General features: G+C 39.2%; 1 protein-coding gene across 1 annotated transcript in view; it reads left to right on the top strand.

Moving 5' to 3' along the window:
* Positions 1 to 18,558, top strand: part of AGBL4 (AGBL carboxypeptidase 4) — a 1,477,624-nt gene that overhangs the window by 376,936 nt on the left and 1,082,130 nt on the right. Inside the window, exon 4 of the mRNA XM_075067593.1 lies at positions 15,671 to 15,765. Coding sequence (XP_074923694.1) covers positions 15,671 to 15,765 — 95 coding nt within the window. The remainder of the gene's footprint in view (positions 1 to 15,670; positions 15,766 to 18,558) is intronic.

The raw sequence follows: 18,558 nt of genomic DNA, 5'->3' as shown, positions 1-18,558 counted from the left end.
GAAGCATTTGGTACAATTAGAATAGGCTACTAATTTTATTTAAATATTAGAAGTTTTCCACATAAACGCAAATTATAGTTTTAAAACAGTAAAGAATCGAAAACCAGTGTTTCTGTTAAAATTACATGTAAAGAAATTACTGAAGCTACAGTATAAAGGCAGGAAGCTATATCATTGCTAATCAATCTAGAGAGCTCTCTCGTACAGTTGTCAATACAAAGTTAAGTGCTAAAATAATTGTAGTGTAGGCTCTCATAATTACTGTTGTTCATTTGGCATGTTGTGCAAAAAAAAGAAAGAAACTGAAAAAAAAAAAAAAAGAAAAGGAATTTGCTTTGCAGTCAGCAACCGCAAATCTCTAAGGAGAAGGCAAGAAGATAGCAGAAGGCTGGTAGTCATCCATCATTCCTGACAATTTCACAGTCTAGAATAACTTGACAGAAACCCAGAACAAAATGTTGAGAATTGAATGCTGCTAAACTGAGTGAATTGACTTTCTAGTGTCACAGCAAGACCTGCTTGAAGTGGCTGATGATTCTGTTTTCTGTTTTCAAAACCGCTGATGTTTGAAACCATCTCCTGGTGTGAATACTCTTAGATCTTTAAAATAGCTCCCTGGTTTCCAAATATTTGCATTTTTCTTAAATATGATTTCTATGAGCATAACTAAATGCTCCAATTCCGTTGTTTCTATATGTCCTCTTAATACAACATTAACTCTTTGATCATCAGGTATTTGGATTGAATTCACTTCTGCTTGTGCAGGGCCAGTGAGGGTTGTGGTGGTGAAGTTAGCACCCTCCTTTGCTAGTGGGGCAGCAATCAGAGGTAGCAAGGGTAGGAAGTGTTTGCACTGTTGACTGGCAGCATTAGGATTTAGTAAGGACCTGCTGGAACAGCAGATGCTTCTGGTGATTGGGCTATGCCATCTCTCTTCATTTTTGCAGCTGTTCTGTGGCTAGCTCTGCTTCACTCTCAAGGTGCATTGTTGAGGCATTGGAACCTGGGAGTGAACTGAGCCCTTTGAATTTGTAGTCTTTCCCCAGTTTTGTGAATATCATTTCTTCTAACTCTTTAGCTTCCCTCTGTTTTAGAATGGTTACAAATATTTGTAGTGAAATGATGCAAATTGTTGAGTAGTTCTAATTTAAATAGTATTCAATATACAAAAGGGGATTATTTTCCAGTTATTTAAATGAAAGAATGGAAATGTTCCTTAATAATGATAATCAGACACTTATTTGGCAATAAATGTTGCTTAGTTCCATTTCCCATTCATATTTCAATGACTACATTTACTTCTAAAATGGTTATACATTTTTATTGTCATTAAGAACATAAAGTGCAGGAAAGAGTATAGGTAAGGATGCGGATTAATATTTTGCAATATATAAAGCATCTTAGATCTGTAAAGAACCAGGATGCAGGTAAGTCCATAATGCATATGCACATTATACATATGAATGAAGTACACTGTCACTGATCAATTAAATGAAAAGTTTAGCAAATTTTATTTTTCAATATAGCGGTATAGATTTAGTCAGAAAGGAGCCTTGTACCATGCATGTGTCTAAAGATTTTGAATAAAAGGCTCGTAAATCCATTAATACTCAGCTGTATACTCAGATCTCTTTGGATTTTGTCCAAACTTATCACATTTCTGATGGGCATATTTATTTGATTAAAGGATGTACTGAAAATATAGTACTTTATATTCAGTTACATTGCTTATTTAACTCCGTAGTAAATTCACAAGAAGCAGGCATTTTCAGATCTTACTTCCCTAATAACAAAAAGAACAGGAGTACTTGTGGCACCTTAGAGACTAACAAATTTATTTGAGCATAAGCTTTTGTAGGGTACAGCCCACTTCATCGGATGCATGCAGTGGAAAATACAGTAGGAAGATCACACATGCGCGCGCGCGCACACACACACACAGAGAACATGAAGCAATGGGTGTTACCATACACACTATAAGGAGAATGATCAGTTAAGGTGAGCTGTTACCAGCAGGAGAGAAAAAAACTCTCCTGCTGGTAATAGCTCAACTTAACTGATCACTCTCATTAGAGTGTGTATGGTAACACCCATTTAGGGTGACCAAATGTCCCGATTTTATAGGAACAGTCTTGTTTTTTTGGGTCTTTTTCTTATATAGGCTCCTATTACCCTCCACCTCCATCCTGATTTTTCACACGTGCTGCCTGGTCACCCTACACCCATTGTTTCATGTTCTCCGTGTGTGTATGTATATATGTGTGTGTGTGTGTGTATATATGTAAAATCTTCCTACTGTATTTTCCACTGCATGCTTCCGATGAAGTGGGTTGTAGCTCATGAAAGCTTATGCTCAAATAAATTTGTTAGTCTCTAAGGTGCCACAACTACGCCTGTTCTTTTTGCGGATGCAGACTAACATGGCTGCTACTCTGAAACCTTCCCTAATGATGGTGCTGTAGCAATTTTTTGTATATTAATGTAGTCACAGACAGTATTAAAAGGTTACACTACCAATCCAGTCAGTCTGTAATATTCTGTTTTTATTTAGGCTCTTTGCAAAAACAATAAATGATATCTGTTATACTGAGGCATAGGTCTAGTGCTTTGTGGCATCCATAGTAACCTTAAAACAGCTCCAGGGATTTGTAAAAATTGAAAATCTGACTGTGGCAAACCAATGTTACTGAATCTTTGTGCTAAAATCTCTTATGCATAGTACTGCTACTACTTTCGTTTTTTGGAGGGGGGGATTGAAGGGGGAGGCATGATTTTCCTCTTGACCATGCATCTTTTCAGAAGATGGGGGGGAAAAGCTGACTTGCTCTAAATTTCAGTTCTAAGAAAGTTAATTGTATATTGCATCTGTATAGAGTTCTTACTTAATCAGTATAATCCATCCTAGAAAGAATTTCTACTGACAGACAACTGTCATCATCACATTCATCAAAGCTTATTTGTTTACATGACATCAATAAAGTGAATAACAAGGCTTCTTTGAAGACAATTCTGTAATTACCTTGTATTTACATTGTTATATAGACTAGTGTGACCCAGAAATGTGCACCTGTGTAGGAGGCTACCTTCAGGGAACTTTGAACATATGCAAAAATATTATTTATGTATGATTTCATGCATTTCCAAAAAAAGTGTATTAAAGTTTAAATTTTTTTTTACCTTTATTTTGTAAATCAGAATTTTATTTATAATCTACAGTTTCTTACAGATGCCTTTCAGGCAATGTGAAGTTGTCATCCATCTGACAAAGAGATTTTGTTTGAGATATTCATCATTTTGTGACGTTTGTGTTTTGTTTACACTGCTTCAGTAATTCACTTCTGGGACTAAAAGTTGCTTTTGAGGTTTAAACACACTGCAGGATGCCAAAGAAGCAGCAGATTCTTCTGTATATGAAAGCTTTTGGGCCATCAAGTGATCAAAAGCTGCCAGAATCAGACCTGAGATCTGCCATTATAAATAAGGCACTGACAATTCTTATTGTGAAAGGTCATCCCGGGGTGAAAGAAGCAGAGAGAACTGAATTGCTGTGGCTTTTTCTTAGGACCTCTCTGTGTATTCAACAGTATATTTCCTGTGGAAGTTTATGTATAATACAGTGACATTTTGTCATGATACACTTTGGTGCTGTAATAGCCATTTGAGCTCACTTTAACAGACATCAGGATTCCATATTTATGATTAGGGCTTCTGTTTTTCAGGTTTATTCATTTAATTTTTCACGGTGTATCTTTACATAAAACTCAGAAATTCCCAGATGCTGGAAAAAATGTTTTTCAGGACTTTCTCTTTTCATATACTGTAATGAACAACATATATTATATACATTACTCTTGGCAATTTTATATTCGGTAATGAGTAATCTCTTTGTAATGTTCCCTAGTGCACTTTAATGTAGTACAGTTTCAAACACCACTATATTAAAGCACAGTAGGGAACCATTGGTGCACACTAGCAATGTCTACGTGGACCAATTAATATGCAACACATTAGCAGTCAGTATTACTGCTCCATGTAGGCAAGACCTTAGATACAAGTAATCTTTTATGGTGTTTTCCCAATATTTTTATAGGGTGGGTCTCTCTCTCTCTCTAATCAGTTAAAGCTGAAAATCAGAAGCCATAATTAGGCTTAATTCAGAGAATAAATATGTAATGCCAGTTCCTTGAGATAATAGCTTCCTTGCCCTTAGACCAGAATTAACTCTGCTAATCTTTTATTTGTATATGTGAAAATTATAAAATGGCAAGAAAATAACTTATCTGAGTTTTCTAGCAAGCCTTCTAACTTTCTGTACATTTAGATAGGAATGCTGACATAGGACCACTTTAGTTCAAGTCAAATAATTTCTTACACAAATTGTCAAGTTTGAGTCCTTGTATTTGCCAAAACTATTTTCTCATAGTTCCAGTATAAACCCAACTAAGACTCTTATGACAAAAGCCATGAACACTTCAGTTAGATATGACTTCCTATTAAATTAAAATACAGTTAATTAAAATATCCTACCCATATTTCTAAAATATTTCTGGTCATATAACCTTTAGTTGCTCTAGCCACGGATTTCAATTTTTCTCAGGTATTTTATACAAGAGAGAGCTATGTCTGACAACTCTCATTTAGATCCACATTTACTGTAATTCTGTAGAATAATATGCTATCAATTTTTAAAAGAGCATTCCAAAAGTATTTCTCACATTTACATTTCACAGAGAAATAAGCTACTTTAGTTTCAAATGCTAGTTCAGGTCCCTCAACAGATGTAAATAAGTACAGTCATTCAAAATTGTTGTATGTTTGTATTAAAAAGATTTTCTTTATGTAAACCAGCACTTTTTGAATAAGGAATATGTGGATTAAATCTCCCCAGCTATCTTTAGAAGTTTTCATATACTGTAGCTAAACATCTTAGAATTTTTCTGGTAATTTACTGCTGTTAAGGAGATAATATTTGCATTTTATTTGCATTACATCTAGAAAATGCTTTTGAAATAACAATCTTTGAAAACTGTTCAATAAAGAAAATGTTCCTTATGTGTATAATTCAACATTATCTTAATTGAAGTTTATATTTTGATAGGTTTTACAGTTGTCAATATTCTTGTAAAATATAATGTAATCCAGTCTTTAGTTAGGGTACTATAATTACAAATGTGAACAAAATATTATTCTGTCTTGTGAGTTAGATCCTTTTGGCTTTTATTGTTCTCTGTTGGTATCCTTTCAGTAAATCAGAGATGAAAAAATCATGTGTAGAGAAGAGCTGTGATGAACAGTGTGAAGAAAGGATTTGTTATGTCCACACAAGGGGTACCTTGACAAGGGGTGGATGTCACAAGTTCTGTAGAGAACTCCATCCCTTAATAAGGAAAATGTCTTTGAACTTGCTAGAAACCTCAATATAAGCATCTCTTGCAGCCCTAGTGTTACTGTTTCATAGTGATCATCGGGAGGTTTAGATGCTGTTCTACTTGTGTAAATCTAATATGGAATCATGGGACTGGCAGGGACCTTAAGAGGTCATCTAGTTCAGGCCCCTGCACTCATGGCAGGACTAAGTATTATCTAGACCAGTGGTGGGCAACCTGCAGCCTGTCAGGGTAATCCACTGGCATAATTTGTCTTAAAAGTCACACTGGCATGGATTGTGTCCACTGCAGAGAATAAAAGTACACATGCTACCTGTGTTCCTCAGATGATGAAAAGAACTTGTAGAAATATTGATCTGCTCCTGAAAAGGAAGGTTGTAAGCTCTTCAGGAGAGGGCTGTCTTTTTTTCTTCTTCTTCAGTGTTTTGCACAGTGCCTAGCACAATGGGGCCCAATTTTCAATTCTTTATAAATATTTACTAAGAAAAAGAGTACCAGTGCTGTAGAGCAACTGGGAGTGTTTATTCTGTTTCAGGATGTGGCCACCACTACCAAAGGAACTGTGTGTGGAATAAGATCCTGCTCTCCATCACTACTCTTCAACTCTGTGTTGCAGAGGGATCCAAGGTGTAAAAATAGAGTATGCTTTTCCTTATAAAGGTTTGAAGCAAAAACAAATAGGTAGAAATCAAAGGCAATCATGGATAACACTGATGGAAAATCTATCTGTATCTAGTTACTGAAGAAATTGTTAGAGCTTTTTATCTTTGTAAAGCTACGATTACTGCAACACTGTCAAGATCACCAAGCCCTTTATGACCAAAAAGCGTTAGTTGTGCATGTTAAAATGACTTCATTTTCTCAACATATCAGGAAACACTGAAATAAAGAGGCTGGCAATTTGCTTATTATATTTTTGGGACTCTCCCTCATATGCCCACCTCTCAGCTTCTTATACACTATAACCTCTTACTGTGCCCTTACAGATTCCCATGATATGCATGAAATTCTAGGAAGGAAAATTATAACCTTAAACTATTATACACATCAACTGCAAAAATCCAAAATACACTGCAAACACTGGCAATGCTTCTCCCAAGCCTTTCTTCTTAACAGTGCTATTTTATTTATCCTTCTCTCACTCTTGGCTTCACATTTTCTTCTAAGACAACCATTATGCTTAGAATATCTCCTGTCGTACTCCTTGTGCCTTCAGGTCATATGGATCTTACCCTTTTTGTCTGTGCCTTCCTCAAATCTCATTATGAGTGTGAGATCCTTGGGGTACAGACTGTCTTCTGTAATTTTTTTTTAGCACAGAGCAAAATGACTGCATACGAATGTCTCTTTTCCTACTCTCTAACACTTAGTGCAACGGATGGCTATTATCCTCCATTCCTTTCTTTTGAGAATGTCAGTATTACATGTCAGTCCTTTTAAACTTGAATATTTGGACTGGACAACATATCCCATCATGCACCATGCTCCTTGACTCTTCTTGAGCCACCATTGTGCAAAACATGAGCCCCTCACCATCGTGTATCATAGGAGATGCAGTCCCCTTGGGAAACTCAGTCCAGAAGAGAACTGCAACTCTCAATAGGCACCAAGCAGCATTTCCAAATGTATTTATTTGGTTTTCAGTTGAAACCAAAACTTTTGGTTTTGGGGTGTTCAGTTTTTATGAAAAGTCAAAATTTTCTGTGGAAAGGTGTTGGTTTTTTTGTGAAAGTTTTTTTCCATCAAAAGCCAATGGTCTGTTAAAGAATAGGTTTTTTAATGGAAAAAATTTGACCAGCCCTACTTATTTCTTCACTATATTTTGGGTCTGATACACTAAATCTGGCTCCCCTGCATGGTTTATCCGGAGTGCAGGGCCTTGAATATGGGAGCAGCAGTTCTATAGCATGCATCCTCTGATCACTCAGAATCCCACTGTGGCTATATATCACAGTTTGTGCACTTTTTGGTCAAGAAGGAGTGGATCTGAGATGTCCCTCTCCATAGGATTCCAGTCCAGTAAAATGTGTGTGAGATAAGGCTGATCTCATCAATGCAATCCCTTCTGCACACGTTATGAACAGCATTGTGTCTGTGAATGGATGGCTGTGCCCTGCATGGATCCTTAAACCCCTGTGTGCACGCGCATGCATAACTGCATTAGTTTTGAGACTAGCAGAAACCTCATCAGAAAGACTAGGTAGCCAGGGAACATTATGCAACTGGAAATTAATTCTGAAGAATATTTTATATTTCTAAAGTAATTATGTCCCATTTATTGAAAGACACAAATATTGAGTGATACTTCTTTTTTCATCTACTAGTCATAGTTTCTCATGCCAAGAACATCGTATCAAATACTTTGCTGCAATAATAAATTTGCTCATTTTGTATTTAGTATTGAGAAACTGTATATCCAACAACATTTATTTCATTAAAAATCTGTCATTTTAATGCTGGTATATGTGATGTGCTAAAATTTACCTTCTCTTCTCTTTAAGTGTTTTAATGAGAGCTCCAGATGGAGAAAATCCTATAATTCACAATCTGTAAACCTTTCTTTTCATTATCTTTGTAAGACTTTAGTACCTGTGCAAAGACTTGACAATTTCCAGTTAACAGAACACAGGTGCAGCTGATTAACAAATCTGCTAGGGATCTGTATGATTCTTATCATCCCTCAGTAGGTGAGAATTTATTTTCTTATGACAGCAGAGAGATTTTAAATATTTGTTAACTAATTGGGGTGGGAGGAAAAGGACTAAAAGCCATAAAGTTTTAAACTTGAAAGGAGACATGTTTCCTATACAGGAAGAAAAAGATGTTGGTTATTTAAAAATGTTAAAGGTATTAAATTTTAAAAGGTCAATTAAAAAATACTTTAGAAGTCTTTGTTGGAAAATTTTTACAATGCTTAGTGTACTGTTTGTTTTCAGTCACTGGTGGCAACTTCAGCTATTAGTTACTGGTTCTGCACTGTTGGGTTCCTCCACTATCTTTTATAAGCATCTACTTTTACATAACACCTTTTATCCTGAAGGATCCCCAGACCTTTGAAATACATACAGAACCGATGTTTGGTAGGGAGGCAGCAATATCGTATTGCCAACTACATGCATTCAAAAGTTATGAGTAAGGCATCAAAAGTCATGAGATTGTTTAAGAACCATAACGTTTTTTAAAAGGGGTTCTTTTTATTTGCTTTTTTTCTTTTTGTTTTTAGCCTTTAAGGTACACTTAGGTCACATTTTCAATATTTCTCTACCACTGTGAGGGTTGGCAATTTGTTTTTTTCTTTAAAAAAATCTGAGTCTTGTGTAGTCCCATGATTTCAGGAGCTGGAACCTTAAATAAAAGCACCAAATATTGTAAGATTCATGATAGCTGACAACACTGGCAACCAGCTAGTGGACAATAGGCTACACAACAGTGGTAGCAGCAGAGAGAAATTTGGTCTAAAACACTAGGCAAATCCCCACTGTTACCAAAATACTATGGGATATTTAATGTCCATGCAGAATGCAAGATATCAGGTTTTAAACTCTCATCTAAAAGATCTCTACTTAGTGCCATTGCACAGTGCCCGAATCCTCTATCTTGGATGGTTGAAGGGCTGAAGTATTTCTGCTGGATTTTGAATCATTTAGGGTAGGACTACACTGCAATGTAAGCCCAGGGTTGGTGGGACTCAAGTCAGCTCGCCCATGTTAGGGAACTCTGGGTTTGAGCATCTAGACTGTAAACCCTACATTACAACTTTTCTAACCCATGCTCCAACCTAGGGCATTGGTGTCCATGCTGCAGTGTGCAGACCCAGGTCAAAGTAACCATATCCCAGAGTCCCTAGTGTGCCCCCTTCCCCTCCAAAATATGGCCACTTTATCCCTAGGACTCTGTGGCACTGTGAGAAAACTTTACTGCCCACTCTGCATGCTACAGGAGGTTTTAAAGCAACTTGCTTTGTGAAAGCCTTGATCAATTCACTCTCCATTGCAAACTCAGGGTCTCTCTGACAGTGTGTTTGCAGATTGGTGCTCAGAAGACAATGAGTTAATGCTGAACTGAGTTGCTGCCATTTTCAATAAGTGGATGGTTAGGACAGAGAGGACTAAGGAAGTTGTCCCATGGAATAGTGGGATACTTCCGGCTGACTACTGGGACCTGAGTCAAGCGGGGTGGCATCTACACTGCAAAACAGTAGGGCTTGGATGCAAGGGGTATTAGGCTTGAGCCCAGGCTCAAGCACAGGCTTACATTGCAATGTAGACATACCCTTAGTTCCTGGATGCCTAACTGGTTCATAATAAAGGTTGGACCATACTGTTAGCAATTGCACTATTGCATATTTTATTTAAAAAATGGCATTATAGGCGGGGCTGCTTGCACCACTTATTATTAAGGTTGCCCAACAGTACCCATCGTAAGATCCTATTTTCTGTTGCTTATAACTTTGTGAAAACTTAACTATTTGGGCTGAAATTTTTCACATCAATTGTCTGCCTTAGGCTGAACTTATTTGGAAAATTTCAGCCGAAACAATTCAGCCATTTTAGAGAGAGGCAAAACAGTGTATTTTATCTAATGTCTGTGCTAAAAAATCTGTCTCCTCTTTCTTTGGACAACTCCAGAGTTCACGTGCTTTGGAATAGACACCTGAAATTTGGCTGATGGGTGGCCTTAAGTGTCAGCAATTTGCCTTTTGCCACAGGAAAATCTGGCCAAGTTATAAGTCTTTGAAAAGTAGCACCATGTCTCCTAATGCTGATCAGATTACAGAGGAGCTCTCTCCACAGAGCAGCTGACTTCAGGGGTAAAGCCAGACTTTCCTGTTAATGACCGCTCCTGACTGCTCTGGGAGCTGGGCTAAGGCTAGGCACTGGAAATGAGAGTAGGGAGCCCATCTCTAGTGCTCTAGTGATCCCTCTGTTGAACCCCAGGCAACATGGAGAAGACAGCCCTCTGATTAGACTGCAGAGGGACAGAAGTAAAACTAGGGGGAGGAGTGAAGAAGTAGATTGGGACAAGGTGTCTGGTGAGACTGGGACTGGAGTAGTGGGAGTGAGAAACTGTGAGTGGCGCTGGCTGGCCATGAAGACTGGGACTGGGAGCCACGGGGAGGCGATAGAGCCTGGGAATGGAATATTATTGGTAGTCCATCACAGATGATGATGACGATATTGTCACAGTTCTCATACATGTTTACGCATATGACTCTGCAGTCCGAATCTTGATGCACAGAGTTGGCCACACTGAAGGCATGGGAAGTGTGTATCTATGATGTTTGATGATGCAGCTCTGTGGTGCCTTTCACATGCAGCCTGGAGATAATTTCATTGATCCTGCTCAAACTTGTCACATGCTGAGCTTGTCGGAGAGCACCAGGGACTCCTGTCCTGAGCCATTTGCTCAAGTTTTTCAGGATTGATGCCAGCCCATTGGAGACTGCTCTTCATATTATCTTTGAAGTGCTTATATGGATGACCCCTCTTTCTTTGGCCCTGACTCAGCTCCCCATGCAAATCTGTTTTGGGAGATGGTGCTCTTCCATTTGGATGACATATCCAGTCCACCTAAGTTGTGCTCTCAATAACATTTCCTCCATGCTGGTTGTGTTTGCTTTTTCAAGGACCTTAATATTGGTGACTTTATCCTGCCAATGAATGCTCATTATTGAGCAGAGGGAGCACATGTGAAATTGCTCAAGCTGTTTAACGTGACCTCTAAAGAATTCGTGTCTCAAATCTCTACAGGAGAGATGTTAGAACCATTGTACTGTAGATCTTCAATTTGGTAGAGAGATGGATGTTGTATTGGTTAAGAATTTTTGTTCTAAGTCGGCGAAGGGCCTGGCTGGCTTTACTAACTCTGAAGGAGATTTCCTTATCGAGGGAACTGTCACTTGAGATGGTACTACTTACATACTTGAACTGATCCACATTTTTCAACTGTGTGCCTTGGATGAAGATAGCTGGCACTGGGGCATTTTAAAGAGGTGCTGGTTGAAACAAGACCTCTGTCTTCCTGAGACTGATGGTGAAGCCAAAGAGCTGAGATGCTTCAGAAAATCTGTCAATGATGACCTGAAAGTCATCTTGTCTATGAGCCATCAAGGTGCAGCCATCTGCAAGAAGTGCCTTGACGAGAAGTCTCTCAAGTGTCTTATTCTTAGCACTGAGTCTTCAAAGATCAAGAAGGGAGCCATCAAGTCGGTAGCGGATGTATATCCCCTGATCCAAGTCCTTTGTTGCATGACTGAGAACACAAGCAAAGAACAGTCGTCGCATGCTAGAGAAAGGCAGTTTCCCTATCTCACCGACGGCAAAAGACCCATCGGCTACCCTCACTGGATTTGGCTGCTCATCGAAGCGGTTTCCCGGGGTGTGGCTGCTATCGCATGCAAGCAGTTACTTGGAGCCTCAGGTGGGAGCTGGGTGTAGGCGGGAACCAAAGTGGATGAACTACTCCCAAAGGAGCATGATGTGTTTCTCCAACAGAGGTACTATCCTTCCCTAGTCCCCCATGGAATGGGGGACAGGTAAAATGCCAACATGACCCTTGATGCAAAATACTACAAACAATGGCTCTCAGGGTAACTGATATAGTAAGCCTTTAAGAAGGCATATGGCCCTTTTCAAGGCACTGGCACTCAGGTAAAATGTGAAATAAAATTAGCTCAGGTTTTTCACAGCTTTTGTCTTGGTATTTTTCCCTAATCACACCTCCCTTAACAAAGTAGAAATATGTTTTAAAAGGCCTTTACTTGGAGAGGAGCTGGTGCACTTGTGTAGCATATTTAACCCTGAGGATAGGGCAGACAGTTACTCATCTTGTTTTCTTACTGTTTAATGTCCACTTTAGGCTCAGCAAACAAGCCACCATCACGTGACTATTTGGCACTAACATAGTAAGCAAGAAAGTAAGTCTGTTCCTTTTCCTCTCCATTTCTGTGAGGAGATTAGGCAGGCCACTGCTTCAGATTTAGCAATCCCCTGAAACAGCTCCCACTGCAAATCCCCCCCCCCCGCCCCAAATTCTCACATCCTTTCTAACCGTAAGAGAGAGAACAACAAAGAACAGACACATCTGAGAGAGAGAGAGAGACCACAGTGTGTCTCTCCTCTATATCTGTTGCAGGTCTCTTTTTAAGCATCCTCTATTACTATTAGTGTTTTTGTTTATGCTCTTAAACAAGTTGAGTATTGAAATTGCATTGATCATGCAATGTCACCCATTACTACCCCTCAAAAGTAATAAAAATCATGCAGAGTAATGACAAGGTGGTTTGAATTGCTATTTTCTATGTGGACAGTGTATAGCTAGTCTTGTTTCTCTTTATGATTTATTAATAAAGAACATCAGTAAGGACAAAATCACACCAGCAGCCTATTTTACTTGTTTGGCAAATGTTTGCTTACTGTATCACTAACTTTTATTACAGCACTTCATTTCAAAAGACGTTTGCATAGCTTATTGAGCAAGCTGCATTTTTTTTAGTTAAGGGGTGTACGTTATTACATTTTTTTTTTACACACTTCACTGACAGCTGCATAGACTGCTTTAATACTTGACTGATTAGCTGCATACTTCAGTGCTTCTGATTTTTGTACTTTATTAATTCAGTGTCATACTTCGATAAAGTTCAGTTCTGTAGTGGGTGAATTTTAGGTCCTGCCAGTCCAACTCTGTGCTATACTGAAAAGACTGAACACATTGTTAACTGCTAATGGTACCGTGAACATTAGTGGTTGAAATTTTATACTTTGTACTGTTTGGTTAAATGAACTGCATATTACTGTTTTTATATACATCGCTTATCCAGTTGTGTACATTTGCTCAACTCATTATACAAAATCAGCTTGGTTGGAATAAGAACATTCTCTACCAGCTGTCTGCTATGAGTCAGTTAGTACGTAACAAAATTAGCAACTTTTCTTTTTCCAACAGTGGCATGATTGTTTCCAAAGTATGAAGCAATTGGTTTGGCGAACTTGTTTGTTTTACTTACTCTGTGTAAACATCCAGCCTAATATACCGATTTGTTGCAACTTAATTTGCTTTTACAAATTAAGAAGAGCTATATAACAAATAAAAAAAGCCTCCAACAAATAAAATGAAATGCTTGTACTTACAGTACAAAATTAACCAAGTACTTATAAAGGATTGAACACACCTGTGAAAGAACAGTGCTGTGCACTCTAAGTGTAAAAGATAAGGAATAAAAAGAACTTTCACAAGATGGACATTACATCCGATAAAGAGTCAACCCAAATACTGGAAATGGAAAATACAAAAATTAACAAATTAAGCACATAGCTTGGTCAGCAAATTATGAAAATGAGCTCATATGATGACCCATAAAAAAGCAGCTGAATGAGCAGCATATATCGTACTCAGTCACTCAGCTTTGTGGCTTGATCAGTAATGTTTGTACCAACCTCCACCTCAACCAGCTGCAGTAAATCATGCATCTCAAAGAGAGGCATTCCTCTCCTTAGCACAGGGGAGTTACGCTAGCCCAAAGTTTAGTCATTCCCATGGTATGTGAGGCTCCAATGGACAAGACCCACCCAGAAAGAAGTATTTTTTTTTCATGTGTAGCAGTCAGGCAAGATGTTTCCATGAGTTGCACCCTTCCATCCCCTAAATCCTGCCACCAAGCAGCTCCAGAACTTCCTGCTGCAAACATGGCTTTGATTTTTGTTTTTGGCTTTGATCAGTAACCCATCCTTTCATATGGCGAGGTTACTGGCTCCTTAATTGGCATACATATATTTTGGGTCTTACCCAAGTCTGGTGGTGATACCTTCACCAAAACAGAGCTAATAACTCCTCTTGGACTAAACTTGGCAGGATCAAGTAAACCTAGATCATCCCTGACAGGTGTTTGTCCAACTTGTTTTTAAAAACCTCCAATGATGGAGATTCCACAGCCTCTCTTGGAATCCTATTCCTTAACTACCCTTATAGTTAGAAAGTTTCCCCTAAACCGCCCTTGCTGGAGATTAAACCCATTTCTTCTTATCCTACCTTCAGTGGATGTGGAGAACAGTTGATCACCATCCTCTTTATAGTTGCTATTAACATAGTTTAAACTATCAGGTCGCCTTCAATATTCTTTTCTCGAGACTAAATATATGTAGTTTTTTAACCTTTTCTCGTAGGTCAGGTTTTCTAAACCTTTTATCATTGTTGTTGCTCTCCTCTGGAATCTCTCCAGATTGTCCACATCATTCTTAGTTTGGCAACCAGAATTGGACACAGTACTCCATTCAGAACTAATGAAGCCTCAGCTAGAACAGGACAACTAGCTCCCTGAGTATACCCAGTAATGAGCTCCCAAAATCCTAAGAACGTGTAACCTTCCGGGTCCTCGGCAGCACTTTGGCAGTGTGTGTGTATGTGTGTGTGTCTTCACTCGCTCTGGGTTTTCGGCAGCATTTTGGTGGCAGGTCCTTCACCCAGAGTGAGTGAAGATCCCCCACCCCCAGCCGCCGCCGAAGACCCGGTAGGGAACCACGTGGTGAGTACCGTACAAGCTCCACGTGCCTGTCTCCTCAACCCATGTCCTGCCCCCCTCAGAACCCGCAGGTTTCTCCTCCTCCCCTCCCCCACTGGGGTAGCAGCAGTAGCCTGGGGCTCCAGGGGCTGTTTAAAGGGCTAGGGTGGTAGAAGCAGCGGGAGCTCCGGACCTTTTAAATAGCACCCAGAGCCCTACAGTCCTACCCCAGGGCTCCAGCAGTGGGGCTCTGGTGGCAATTTAAAGGGCCTGGGGCTGTAGCCCCTGCTGGGAACCCCAGGCCCTTTAAATTGCCTCCTGGGGAAGCCGGGCCACCCCTTTAGCAACCAGTTCTACACTGGCTTCTAAATTTAACAACCGGTTCTTGTGAACTGGTGTGAACTGGATCCAGCTCATCACTGAATATACTATACCTTATCTTGATTCCAGAAAGTTAATATGTCCCGAAATGATATAGCCTTTTTTCACAACTGCATCACATCTCATATTGAACTTGTGATCCACTATGACATCCAAATCCTTTTCAGCAGTACTGCCATGTAGCCAGTTATTCCCCATTTTATAGCTGTGCATTTGATTTATTTTCTTTCTAAGTGAAGTACTTTGCACTTGTCTGTGTTGAATTTCCTCTATGAATTTCCTCTATGAATTAGGCATGTATGTAGTTACTTTATGTTTTTGTACAGATAGAAAATGAAGTTTGTACAGAACAGATTGTAGTTCATAACTACTATCTATAACTGAGGGTTTTTTCTCTGTTTTTCAGAGAGTAATTTTCAACATTGTCAACTTCAGTAAAACAAAGAGTCTCTATCGTGATGGAATGACTCCTATGGTGAAATCCACAAGCAGACCAAAATGGTAAATCATTCTAAAATTTTGCTAATAGCAGAAGAATTTTTTTGTTTAGCACTTACCTTAGTTTAGGTGCAGCACTGAGTATCCGTGAAGTGATGCTTTTCATCTAATGCCATATTTCAAATGGATTGACTGAGACACCAGGAGGTAAAATGACTTGATGGCATACAATATAGACAACATAAAAATGCACACACATAAATATTATCATACGTATGATGTAGAACTTTTGTTTGTTGACATGTAATAAAAATATCTACTACTAATATGCAGACCTAAAGAGCCTGTCTTAGAGTCCTTACACATACAAAACTTCCAAGAAGTAGTTAGGAGATTTGCCTAGTTTGGATTGCAGGCCAAGTGAAGAGTAATTTACTTAATCATTCAGAACCAGATTCTGGCATCCCCTACCGAAGTATATTAAGTTGTGCAGAGCTCTTACTCTCCCCAGGCACATGTACTGGGGTCTTTCAGAAACTTGCCATACTGAGTCTGTGAGAACAAAATGGTGGCAGTGTGTAGTGCTACAGGCAGTGCTGGATGCCCTACAATGTGGAAAGTCAATGCTCCCACCTCCTTCTGCGGTGTCTGGCAGTCTAAGCATGGAACTGGGGCAGGGGGGAAGGGGCGGAGGGCGATGCATGTTACAGTCTGTGGAAGTGTTGTGGTGATCACACTCCATATGTTCCTCCATCGGGTATTCTGCCTCCTATGTCCTGGACAGGCACAATGCCTTTATATACTGTTGGTGACATCTTACTGCCAAAGAAGCGTGGCTGAGTGAAATGCTGCTACCCTGAAGTCAGTGGCAAAACTCCCATTGACTTCAGTGGGGATAGGATTTCACCTTTAGTGTCTAACTAAGAGGCCCCTCCAGAATCTACAGTGAGGAAGCCTACACAAAGAATCTAAGCTCTGACAAACAGTTCTTGACCTGGCGTGAGGTGGCTTGTGCTCTGAAACATGGATCGACATTATGTTGGCTTTAGCCCTAATAATTCAGCAAAGTGAGAACATTTTACAGTCATTATTCCTAACTGGTTAATTCAAAATAAATGTTTGAGCGATCTGCATGTGCACGTCATCTGACTTTTATACATTTACCATCCTTAAATATGTCAACTGTTAAAAGATTTCCACCTCCATAATGTTCCGTTTTTGTTGCCATAAGACGCATTCTTATAGAAATGTTTTCATTTTAATCACCTGAGATGACAATTTTGCCTTAAATTAGAACTGTAAGCTCATCTGGACAAGGGAAACCTATCGTACCATGTGTTTGAGCAGCACCTTGCAGGATGTGGTCGATCCTGGATGGGTGCTACTGCAATACATATTTAATAACAATCATTTGGTGTATAGCTACTGCATCTACAATCATGTTAATTGTGTTTATTATTGTATCCCAAAAGAGTCTTATTTTGGGTCACGTCCAGAGCAAATTTAAGCCATTTTCATCATCTTTCAAAATTTCTCTTTCCTAACCAAGTCTACTGTTTTAAACTAATTATTTTGTGTGTGTTAATTTCAGCCCGAAATCAGCTGTTGCTTTACTACATACATTATTCCTTATTTTGATTTCAAATTAAAATGTAAATCTTTTTAAAAAAACAATGTAAACATTTCTAAAAAGATATAGAATCCTTCATTATTTCTGAAAACCTTTTTCTCCTGCATTTTCCAAGTGATTTATTTATTTTTATATTTTATATTTTTGGGGGTTTATTTCCTGTCAGGAAAGTGAGGGATGAATAGCACTGCCTAGAGCCAGGCAGTAGGCGCTATGTGGCTTTCTCCTGCAGCTTTGTCACTTCCCAGTAATCCTGTTTCAGAAATCCTAGCTCTAATTTATGGAGCTATTTACAATATATAAAACAGTTTTAGCAATGAAATATTTTTACTTTAAAAATATAATTCTATTAAAAATAAATAATTTATTTTCTAATAGTCTGTGTTTGAAAACATGCTATTGTACTTTGAAGAATGTGGCAAATTGCTGGCACTATTATGATGGGTCTCACGCTTTCTCTTCTTTGGGGGTGGGGGTTCAGGGTGCCATTTCTTGCCCCTAAATTGGAATATTAATTGCCCCACTAGTGTTCTAGAGGAGAGGAGTGAAGAGGGAGGGACCTGGGCCTGCTCTCTACTCCAGGTCCCAGCCCAGGGGCCCTGAGGATAGTGGTGAACCACTTGAACTGACAGTTCCTTCCCCTGGCCAGCTTCTCTCTCCTGCCCTTCAGCTTGTGGGGGGCTTCCTGCCATCCCTCTGCACAAGCCAGGTGCCCCTTACCTAGGGTCTTGGACTTCTTAGCTCACCGCAGCACTTCTCCAAACCATCCTCTGCTCCAACACCAATCCTTTCTGCTCCTACTCCCACACTGTCTGATTGAAGCAAGGGTTTTTATCATGTGACTGACTGCAGGTGCTTTAATTATCTTCAGGTGCTCTAATTGGCGTCAGGTGCTCTAGTTAATCTATAGCAAACTTTCTTCCCCTTACAGAGAATAAGGCTCCCTTCTAACTCTCTCCTGCTGCCCTCTGGCCATGCTGTATCACAAGAAGCACAGCAATTCAGGCTCTTTAATGATATTGGGGTCTCCTTTCCTCTCAGTATGATTTACTATATTTTAATGTTAATGGGAGTTGTGTGCACACCAAGGGAGGAGATGCACCCTTCAGTCTTCAAAATACAGTATGTTCTTTCTTATAGCTGAGTGTCTTCCTTTCAATTTATTTTTGAGACATTTTTACAGACATTTCTATACCAATTTCCATGGTATTCTTGTGAAACCCGTA

This window comes from Chelonoidis abingdonii, chromosome 7 (assembly GCF_003597395.2).
Source record: "Chelonoidis abingdonii isolate Lonesome George chromosome 7, CheloAbing_2.0, whole genome shotgun sequence".
In the NCBI taxonomy this organism is placed as follows: Eukaryota; Metazoa; Chordata; order Testudines; family Testudinidae; genus Chelonoidis; species Chelonoidis abingdonii.
The sequence above is the reverse complement of the archived record's forward strand: the minus strand, read 5'-3'. Positions and strand labels throughout refer to the sequence as shown.